General features: G+C 34.9%; 1 protein-coding gene across 2 annotated transcripts in view; it reads left to right on the top strand.

The window, feature by feature from the left end:
• ptpn21 (protein tyrosine phosphatase non-receptor type 21) overlaps window positions 1–7,943 on the top strand; it is a 68,032-nt gene extending 60,089 nt beyond the window's left edge. For both annotated transcript variants that reach the window (XM_079833211.1, XM_079833210.1), the window contains 2 exons: window positions 2,981–3,141; window positions 5,337–7,943. In XM_079833211.1, the coding sequence (XP_079689337.1) occupies window positions 2,981–3,141; window positions 5,337–5,465 (290 nt within the window). In that variant the 3' untranslated portion in view covers window positions 5,466–7,943. The remainder of the gene's footprint in view (window positions 1–2,980; window positions 3,142–5,336) is intronic.
• Window positions 7,944–12,274: the final 4,331 nt, after the last annotated feature.

The raw sequence follows: 12,274 nt of genomic DNA, 5'->3' as shown, positions 1-12,274 counted from the left end.
ATATTATAAATATATATTAGGCTACTGTTGTACAGTAGATTTAGCTACGTCTCAATGTAATAATAATACTAATGATACTACTGCTAATAATAATAATTATTATTATTATTATTCGGTTGCTTATTTCTCACTTGATCTTTTTTATAAACAATGTTTAATTTTAAACAGCATGTCACCTTAAAATGTTTATATGTATTGTTTACTTTTAATGATTATCATCATAAATTATAAACTCATTAAATATAAATTGAATATTTCTTTAAATAGTTAAATAAAATTGTAATAAAAAAATTGCTTTGGTACCGAGAACCGTAACATTTTTATGGTATTGACACCGACTACTGGAATTTTGGTATCGTGACATCCCTAATAAATATATATTAGTGCTGTGAATCCATTAAAAATGTTTTACTATTTATCGCAACTAACAATAAAGGTATATATATCTATATTGTAATAATTTCACAGTCACTCTTCAAATTTATGTAGAAACCACTTATAGACAGTATACTTTAAACATTTGTCGTGATGGCATCTTTTTATGATACTACTGCTACTGATGTCTCTATGCATTTTTTTTATTTTTTATTTTTTTAGCCATTATTTATGGCCATTCAACATTACAGCATAATTGAAATCTATACATTTGAACATTTATTAGGCCTTAAAAAATATAAAAACTTTGAATTTAATATATATATATGTACACATACTTACGATTATTTAATAAAAATATATAGTTTACTTACATTTTACACACGTGTGTGTGTGTGTGTGTGTGTGTGTGTGTGTGTGTGTGTGTGTGTGTGTGTGTGTGTGTGTGTGTGTGTGTGTGTGTGTGTGTGTGTGTGTGTGTGTGTGTGTGTGTGTGTGTGTGTGTGTGTGTGTGTGTGTGTGTGTGTGTGTGTGTGTGTGTGTGTGTGTGTGTGTGTGTGTGTGTGTTAGGGATGGGTCGCGATTTTCGAATATTCGATTAGTTATTTAATTATAGAATATCGAATAGTATGTGCGATTATCGTCCAAAAAAAATCCCCATGTTGTCGGTGCTGATGTGGTGCTGACGCGTTCATGTAACCAGAGGCGCTGCCAGTAACGCTCCTAAAGCTGCCAGTCCGCTCTCAGGGTGTTTTATACTGGACACGTTTGCTGCGGTCCGAGTCTGATTCTTCCCTCCGCCTCCGCAGTGTTGGTCTGGTTTCACACTCAACTTGAACCCTGGTGCGTTTGCGTTCATCTTACGTCATCACAGACGTGCACGGGCGTGATAGAAAACAGAGCGCGGGTCAATATATTGGGATTTTTTCAATTAATTTGGTGCTATTATGTGCAGCTGAGTAAACGACACTTGGGTTTATCGTATGTGTCGCTTGAATGCGGCTTTGCTGCTTGCAAACAGACTCTTTTGAGGAGACGGTGAATTGCCATTCATTTGCTGCCCTGATTGCACTCTATGGTGAATACACTGCAGGCTCGCTCTCGCGATCGTATCTCAGCTAAATCATCAACACTATCATCTCTTACGTGTATGTTATTGAACTAATGACATTGTAATCGGCTAAAACGCATGCGCTGGTTTCTGTTTTCTTCAAGAACAAGTGCGCACCTGTTGTTTGCACATTCACGTGAATCGTGGCACAGCTCCGAGAGCAACCGAACTCCGGTTGTGTTCTCGGGTTCGGTACCTCAGTGCACACCAAGCTCTGTAGGTAAGCTTTCACATTAGCAAATTTTCATGCTAACCGTGCCCCATTCCGAACTAAAATGTCAAGAGTTAAAACGCCCTGAGAAGACAGAAGAATAACACATCGTCTCACGCGCACGCTGTAGACTTGTGGTATTTATCAGGTAACTTGTGGCGATGTCACATTACAGTCATATGTTTCAGCATGTTACAATAAATATATATGGCTTGAGTTGATATAGCCTATTCCCTAATGAATTAAACAGTTTGTTATCCTACAGATTGAGAGTGTGAATGGTCTCTCCCCCTCTCTCTCTGTTTATATGCGTGTAGCCTTTACATGCGTGCATGCGGGGGAGGAGTTGCGATTTTCGAATAAAAATCGAATAATTCCCAGCGATCGTCGAATATAATTTTTGCTTGAAATGCCCATCCCTAGTGTGTGTGTGTGTGTGTGTGTGTGTGTGTGTGTGTGTGTGTGTGTGTGTGTGTGTGTGTGTGTGTGTGTGTGTGTGTGTGTGTGTGTGTGTGTGTGTATATATGTGTGTGTGTGTATATATGTGTGTGTGTGTGTATATGTGTGTGTGTGTGTATATGTGTGTGTGTATATATATATATATATATATATATATATATATATATATATATATATATATATATATATATATGTATGTGTGTGTGTGTGTGTATATATATATATATGTGTATATATATATATATATATATATATATATATATATATATATATATATATATATATATAGTATATTATAATTTTATGTACATAATTTAATCATTTTTATATTTTATTACATCTTTTTTACTTGCATATATATATATATATATATATATATATATATATATATATATATATATATATATATATATATATATATATATATATATGTAATCTTTAAATATTAAACACACACACACAAACACACAAGTAAATGCATAATGCAAATACTATGCATGTACTTAAATATACAGTGAGTCTTCATAGTTTTAGGGTCATAAATATATTTGCAGATGAAATGTTGAATTTTCTTGGCCCAATGCATAACAGTAATGTCACATGACATCTTGTTGCGTCTAAAATAGGCTTTATTTTCTTGGTGCACAATATAATTTGTAATTTCTGTGTGAAATATGACCTGGTCATGTTGAGAGGTGTCTGCATCATACTGATTGAAGAAACAGTGTTTTGGTGATGTTTATCATTCATGACTGTTCTTGCGGTGTGCCTGGAGTGTTTTCGCCTGGCGTGGCTCTTTAAACCGCTCTATTTCTGTGTCTCAGCGTACTTGGAGGAGATCCAGTCCGTGAGGCGACACACAAACAGCTCCAGCGACCCAAAGAACACAAACCTGCCGGTTCTGGTGCACTGCAGCGCAGGGGTGGGACGCACTGGTGTGGTCATTCTGTCTGAGATCATGATCGCTTGTCTGGAACATAATGAGGTACATATGTCCTGTGCTTACAGTGGCATGAGTGCATGACACAAGGGTAAAATGCTCACGGTTACCAGGGTAAACTACATGCACTTGACATCAGGGCCGAAAGAAATGTCACACGTCTGCTTCAGCTTACAAAACACATGGCTGCTCAGAATAGAGATGACGGCATGCAGATGTCAGCATGTGGCCGGACAGGTTTGTACTACACTCAGACCTGAGTCACAGTATACGGCACATTTAACATTCACATGACGAAAGCCAGGCTGTGAGGGAAGGAAGGGCTGTGGTTCTGTTAGGGAACTTGGGGACAATCGTTCAGCCATCGAAATTAGGGCTGTCAAAAGATTAATCGCGATTAATCGCATCCAAAATAAAAGTTAGTGTTTACATAATATATGTGTGTGTACTCTGTTAATTATTATTTATATATAAATACACACACATTTAAGAAATATTTGCATGTATATACATTTATATAATCTATAATATATATAAATATAAATGTTTTATATATAAAAAATATTTTTTTCTTAAATATATACATGCTTGTGTGTGTATTTATATATAAATAATAATTAACAAAGTACACACACATATATGATGACTTTTATTTTGGATGCGATTAATCGCGATTAATCTTTTGACAGCCCTAATCGAAACATTTAAAATGCTTCTCACAATCTGCGGTTAACATTGTAAAACACTGAAAATTTGACCTAGGGATCATCTCACAGTATGAGAAATGTAATATAATATTAATAGTGTACATCACAAATTGATTTATTTTGCTGGAAATTTTGTATTTATTCAAATGAAAATGCCCATTTTTTTTTATAAATAAATGATACATTTACAAATCAAATAAAACTTATGAATTTTTAAATTAAATAATTATTTATTATTAAATTATTTAAATGATTAAATTGTTTAAATAGACTTCATAATATGAAACACTTGATTATTTTTATATTATTATATTTTAATTATACTTTAATATGAAATGTTGTTTAATTAAATGTAATTATTAAAATAATTTTTGTTCTGTAACTTTAATATACAATATTTTCATATTTTTATGTAAATTATTTGTAGCAAATTATTAAATAAGTCTGATATCAGTGCACAAAAGGTTCATAAGGCGTAATATTATTTAATTATATTTTAATTATTCTACTTTAATATTAAATGTTATTATTAATGTAGTTTAATTATTTATACATTTTATTTATATCTGTCATTTTTATTTTTTATTTACTTTTTATATACAATCTATTTTAATACTTTTTGTGTAAATTATTTATTTCAAATAAATAAATCCGCCTGATATCAGTGCAAAATCAGATTCATGTTATAAGTCACGACTTGCAACCTAGTTATTAATATTTAATACTTCTTTAAATTATTCTAATTTAATATGAAAGGTTATTTCATTAAATGTAATTATTAAATTATTTTATATCGTTTATTTTTATTATATATATATATTATATTTTTTATAAACAATATATTTTAATACTTTTTGTGTAAATGATTAGTTTCAAATAAATAAATCCGTCTGATCATTCAAAATCAGATTCAAGGCACGAGTTCAAACCTAAAGTTAATAATATTTAATTATTTTTGTAATTGTTCTCCTTTAATATTAAATGTTATTTAATGAAATGTTATTATCAAATTATTAATAGTTTAATTATTTATATTTATGTATTTTTATTTATATTTTATATACAATATATTTTAATAATTTTTCCTTAAAATGATTTGTTTCAAATAGAAAAAGACTGATAAGTTAATAATAATTAATTATATTTTAATTTCTACTTTATTATCAAATGTAATTTAATGAAATGTTATTATTTAATTGTTTTTATTAATGTTTTGATTTTATATACAATATTTTAATAATGGATAATTAATAATATTCCTTTTTTTATTATTCTATTTTAATATTAAATGTTATGTTATTAAATATACTTATAAATAAACATATAAATTATGATTATTTATATATCTTATGTACCTTTATTTATATATGTATATCATGTAAGTAATTTTTTATGTGCAGCACTTTGAATTTCCATTGCATATGAAATTTGCTTAATAAATAAGCATGCATTGCTTTGCCTGTTTAGCTAATATTATAAAGTGTTCATATTCAGAAGGCAGATGTTCACTGATGTGTGGATGTTTCCTGACAGATGCTGGACGTCCCGACTGTTCTGAACTTGCTGCGGCAGCAACGCATGATGATGGTGCAGACGCTTTCACAGTACACCTTCATTTACAAAGTGCTCATTCAGTTCCTGAGAAACTCCAGGCTGATCTGAGACCAGCGCTGGCTCATGTCCCATGAGCCCTCTCACAACCTCTCAGTCCGCCGGAGCCGTGAACGCATCGGACCGGCGCCGGCGCGGCTTCGCTTCCTGAGCGCTTCCTCACAGTATTAGTGACGGGGCGAGACACGAGCCGGGGCAAGTATGAAGGACGCTGCGCCGCGCTCTCTCTTACCAGTATTATTCACAGATTTCACTGTGGGCTTTTACACGTGATCACGGATGTCAGTCCCAGCACTTTTATCTTGCTGTACATAGACGCCAATGACGCAGCTCTGTTATTTAATACTGCAGTGGTTCTTTTATACCGGGTTCCTTGTGGATTTTACTAGTTTACGCATGAAGGTTTAGCACGCCAAAAACGAAAACAGCAGACATGGTGTTTGAAATGAAACTTCAGTAGAAATGATCAGGTGAATCTCACAAAAAACACAAATACGATGGACAAAGTGTTCGGTTTTAATGAAAGTAATGCCAAAATGTAAAAAAAAAAAAATGCCGCTTTTCTATATGCTTAATATGACGAGTCGTTTCTTTTCATGAGATTCACCTTTGTGCATCGTGGGATGGATGTTACAGGACTCTGGGAGTTTGAAGATGTGTCCAAGCGTGTTCAAGCAAAGCTGTTTCTTGAGATTTCCTAACTCTACGAATGGGTTTCGCCGATCTCAAGTTTGAATGCAGCCAAAGACGGGAGGGTTTGTTTTCTGACCGCAAAAATAACTTACAATATGTATTACGATTGTATATGAAAACTCTCAAATGTATTCTACGCATCATATCAGAACGGCTTTCTCCTTAGGGATATTTTTGTATTTTTTCAGCTCTTTCAGCTTCAGCGCTCAGTAACCCGACGAGCACCACAGACTTGTGACCTCACACACACACACACACACACCAGCTATGATGGTTTACCAAAGAGTTTTCAGCATATCCAGTTCATTTACTTCTTCTCTTAAAGTCTTAAAACACTGTGAAAGTGCAAGCACAATGTGCCATATCAACTCATGTAGGCCCTTTGAGCTTTCATTCACACATTCTTCACAATCAGGTCTTCTTTAATTAGGATTGATGCTTGATTTGCATGTTCTTAAATAACCCAAACATACCCCAATGCGATGTCCCATTCATGGCCGCATTTACACTGCAGGTCTTGATGCACAATTCCGATTTTGTCGGCTTCATCCTTTAAAAGCGACCCGTATCCGATATTTGCATTTACACTATACACTGGCGAAACAGCCCAAGACGTTCTGACCCGGAAAAGGAAGTAAAACGGCTCGATATACAATGGATGCAGACGAAATGATTATTCAATGTTTTGCTTTCCGCACTATTTTTAAAGGTCAGCAAAACATTGTTCTCATAAGGCGGAGAAAAAAGAGGAGAGCCCTTGATCACAATTCGTGTCCACCTGAGTTGACGTCATTCGCCTCCGTCCCTTTTTCAATGACGGACGACTCGCATTTACTGGGGAATATCCGATTTGACCACTTACATGGCAGACGCAAATGCACATATCCGAATCATATCGGATTTATTACCACATATGAGTGAGGCCTGATTCTGATTGGAGGAGATCGTGTGTTTTTATCCTGCTTACACGTTCACATGTCATATCCGATCTGTGCCACATGAGGGAAAAATCGGAATTGTGTCACTTGAACCGTGCAGTGTAAATGGGGCCAAAGATTCATTATTGAAATTTTTAGTCGTCAAATGTTGCCATGGTTGAATTTCACACAATGTCCAGGTCATATTTTACTTCAAAAAACACACGAAATGCAATTTAGCCCAGCTAAGTCATCAAGTATATACTTTAAATTTTAAACGTCTGTGGAGGAGCTCTGACCTCTTATGTGGTACCATTTGAAAGCTTAGGTTCACACTTGACGTCGTCTTTGACTAGAAAAAGTTGACGAGCGCTCTTTAAGTAAAAAAAAGTTGGAAGCGTTTGGTTTCAAATAGCAGCCGACGGCATCCTCAGCAGCAACAAGAACGTTGTGCGGTGCAGAGATACAAGATGTAGAGAAAGAGAAAGGCTTTTGAAGTTAACTGGGAGGAGAATGTCGGTACACAACGACATTTGTGGATGCACGGCATTATACGGCGAAGAATAGAACTGTATGGTGCTTATTGACGATATTGATATTGCGCTCGCATAACTGCAATGTGAAACCAAACCAAAACTAACCCAAATGTAACCCAATGTATAAAATCTATCAAAACATGAACTTTGGTTTGGACCTTGGTGTGGACTTTCAGGTGTGAAAACGCCCTTAAACTAAAATAAAAAAAACTGCTACTGCTGTTTAGTTGATCTACCGGCACCTTCTCCATTTTGATGAAGGGTGTTTTTATCAGCGCTGATCTGCAGTAAAAGATGTCGGCGTTTAAAAAAGCGGTCACAACTTTTTTGAAAACACGGTTTACTCCATAGGATTATAATGTAAACCAGATGCTGGCAGCTTCAAAAAAGACGTCAAGTGTGAACACGCCCTTAGAGTCTCTACTTTCTGGAGATATGCATCACTTTGGCATTTGTTTTACACAAAGTAACTTATTTACACTAAATTAGTCTGGGACCATTTCTGCCTGATTTGGCTGATAAAATTTTAAAAGCTTCCCATACCCACATACACTGGTCTCTAAATACAAATTTTTGTTGTAATTTTACAGGAAACTCTTTGAAGTTTCATAAACCACTGCTAAAAGTGATAAACATGTGAGTATATGTTGTCTGAGCTGTAAAAAAGAGGCGCTTTTTAATTTTCTAGTTGTAAATTCGGTTTTGAAAGTGTGTAACTCTAGCAACCTGCAGACAGTTTGGGCTGTTTCCACTAGATTGCAGAAAATACTGGAAAAAAGATTTATGTCTGGATCATATATGCAAGATTTATTCACATGGATCTGAATGGAGGAATATTAGCTTTTTTTATGTAATCCCCCATACCCATATACAGTGGTATCAATGCAATATCCCGTGTCATTTTATAGAAAGCCCTGAAATTACATAAAACACTTCTGAAAGTGATAAATATTATAGTATATGTTGTGTGTGATATAATAAACATATCAAATATTTAAAAAAACAGACAAACAAAAGAGGCGCTTTTTGATTTTTTTGGTTTTAAATTCATTTTTTAAAAGTGTATATCTCAGGCCCAGTGTGTTCTAGCACCCTGCAGACAGTTTGGGCTGTTTCCAGCATATCTCAGCAAACACTGGGAATAATTATTTAATGACACTGGGATATTGCATTTATACCACTGTATTTGGGGAGACTTGTATATTTGAGAGATCTGGGTACACTCTAAAAAAAAAGGCTCGTAATCATAGGGGAACCTTTTTTAGTGCTATATAGCACCAATTTTGGTGCTTCAGTGGTTCTTCAGAGGTGCTATATAGCACCTTAGTCAAAGAACCTCTGAAGAACCTCTGAAGAACCTCTGAAGAACCGCTGAAGAACCACTGAAGCACCAAAATTGGTGCTATATAGCACTAAAAAAGGTTCCCGTATGATTACGAGCCAAGAACCATTTTTGGTGCAATATAGAACCTTTTTTTTTTTAGAGTGTAGGCAGAAATTACATTAAAAAAGGTAATATTCCACCCTTCAGATCCATTTGAATAACTCTTGCATACAATATGACAGACACAAATATTTTCTGGAATCTAGTGGAAACAGCCCAAACTGTGTGCAGGGTGCTAGAACACACAGGGCCTGAGTTACACACTTTCAAAACAAACACAGCTCAGACAACATATACTCACATGTTTATCACTTTTAGCAGTGGTTTATGAAAATTCAAAGGGTTTCCTGTAAAATTGCACCAAAATTGTGTATTTAGAGACACTGTATGTGGGAAGCTTTTCAATTTGGGTCGGACAAATCCAGGTGGAAATCCCCAAAAATGGTCCCAGAGTTTAAGAGGTTAAATAAGTGCAATTGAAAGTATTTTTTGCACTGAATTTAATTTATTGACTTCTGATGGGGTGAGATTTATTTCAGTAAAATATGCATAATTGTTATGAAAATATTTCATGATGTTTTATTTGTCCCAAAAATAGACTTTATTTTTCATGCAAAATATAAAATAATAGATTTTTGGGCTGGAATATGACCAGAAATTCAATCTGAAAATGGTGTGTAAAACAATAGAAATCTTTCCTTTTTTTTTTTCTTTTTTTTTTTGTGAAGGACAATCACTTTGTTTGACATTATATTGTGCATCTGGATTCTGAATATCACTTCAACTCAATGATCTGAACGCATCTCCAGGCCGAGCTTCTCCTTGAATCAGCGTTTATCCGTCACTGCTACATGAGGTGGAAGTGTTCTGGAGGGAACGCTTGTAAAAGCACAATGTCCTTTTCATAATTCATGTTCTAGATGTAGATTTCTGTGAGCGGAGACCGTGATCAGTGTTCATCTGAACTGGAAACCGGAGATTCAAGACAACTTCTGAATAAAGCTGAAAACTGGACTGTTCAAGCCCTTCCCAGAGCTGCTTTTTTTTTTTTTTTGAATACATGTATATTAATAGCAGATACTGTTTATATGGCTGATTTTAAGTGTTATTAACTTTTAACCACATTAAATGTGCCGTCGTCATCACGAGTGCGTGTTCTGATGATGTACAGCTGTCAGAAGAGCTAAATTATATCCCATTGTAAACAACTATATTTTTCATTCAGAAAATAAATATTTTAAGTTGTTACATTAATGCTTTGTCTGTCTCATTTTACATTGGGTTTACACAATGTTATTTACATATTTATATGCTTTTGATATTTTAAATGATATAAAAAGCTATTTTATGTGCTCCTCTTCATCTATTTTTATTTAAAGTAATTTTAGTAGAAATGTTGCATTGGCAACAAACTGAATTGTTCACGTTTTATTATTGTTATTCATTATTGTATAACACTACATCTAACTCCATCACTTTACCATGGTACTACTGTACTTTTTTATAAGGGAGGTTTGTCAATGTGTCAAGTTAAGTTGGTATTTGTCGACAATTCTTGTATTAGTAACAAATGTTACTACAAATGCTGGTAAATGTTGCTATAAAGTCCTGAGGGTCCTATTCTGGGAATATGAATATGAAACCTATAATTTACACATGTATGTACAATGTATACCATCAGCCACAAGATGGCTCCATTTTAAATGTGATGGTTTTGTGGATGCATTAAAATAACCTTGTTGGAAAAAACCTCCTAAAGGATATGAAGTGATTTGCAATGCAGTCTCAGTATTTCTAGAATGGTTTTGGTCTGTCAGTCTGTAGACCTGTGATCAATCAATGCAACAAACTTGATCCTTTCCACTTGATGCTAATAAAATGTTTAGGCAATATATGTATTAATCTCTCTCACTGTGGAATTAAATCAAGTAATAAAGTATTACATATCCAAATAATTAAAAGCACATATTATTTTACCTGACCAATTAGAGGTGTTGCATCAGACTATATACATTTATGATGTTCACATCTAAACTACTGATTTGTATTTTAATTATATTTATGGATTTCTATTTTTTTGTGTGAGCGCAGGTGCTTTACAGATGACATTACGTTCACACTGCAAGCTTTATTTGTGATCAGTTCCGATTTACTGCTCATATCTGGGGGTTTTTGTATACCCGTTCACATTGTTGTCTTAAAGGAACACTCCACTTTTTTTGGAAAATAGGCTCATTTTCCATCTCCCCTAGAGTTAAACAGTTGAGTTTTACCGTTTTCTAATCCATTTAGCCGATCTCCGGGTCTGGCGGGTCATGGAAGTGCAGACTCGTAGGAAGACCGTGAGGTTTAGGGTGCCATTTGGGACAGGGCTATAGTAAGTAATGGCGCGTACGCACTAGTTTTCAATTAATTCACGATCATGCGTGAGCTCAACTTCCATAGGATTGAACAAAATGCTCATTCCGCGCCAGTGGAAAAATCTGTTGTTTTTTTCAACACACGGACGATATAATCATCATAGATGCACGCGATTACATTTGGAAATAGGCAAGCTTTGTTGCCAAATGCCCCACGTAAATATATCTCGTCATTTTGATCAACTTTTGTAAACCCTGCCAGTAAAATCACAATGAAAGCATCAAAACTGCAATATTTAACATAATGTATAAAAGATAAAAGATGTACGCACTGAATCCAGCATAAACTCTGGCACAACCTGCATATTTTTAAACGTTTAAGACAGACGTCACTAGCACCAGATGGCGCTGTTCTCGACACTCTTGAAGCTTCAAATCTTTTCCCGGAAAAGTCAGGGGAAAGCCTCACTGCTTCATGAGGCTTAATTTCCCCATCCCTAGTTCAGGGTGCTAGATAATTACAGGCAGGTGTGTTGGAGCAGGGTTGGAACTGAAATCTGCAGGACGGTAGCTCCCCAGGAGCAGGGTTGGACACCCCTGCTCTAGACAGTGCTTCAAAGCATGTTTTTGCATTTTCATGTGGAAGCGGAGGAGGAAAAACTTGTTTATAAAAGTTTATAAAAATACCCATGTAGGTGTGGACGAGGCCTGAGTTCCAATCATGGACAAACTATCACTTTCCTAATTGCAAGAGTTTCGATTAAAACCTCAAGCCTTCTTTTGGCTAGTGACATTATAGCAAGTTCTCATTGGCTGATGTATAAACTCTACAGTTCCAGAGGAGAATCAAAGGCAATCAATTCAACTAAAAGGGGATGAGCCACCTTCATTCAAAGCTGTACAAAATGGCAAAGCCAAGCACTGGTGTGTGTTGTGGCATTTGTGTCCAAGTTTGCTAGGATGGGGCTTC

This window comes from Gobio gobio, assembly GCF_949357685.1.
Source record: "Gobio gobio genome assembly, chromosome: 13".
NCBI classification, from domain to species: Eukaryota; Metazoa; Chordata; class Actinopteri; order Cypriniformes; family Gobionidae; genus Gobio; species Gobio gobio.
This window is presented reverse-complemented; position numbering and strand designations above follow the sequence as displayed.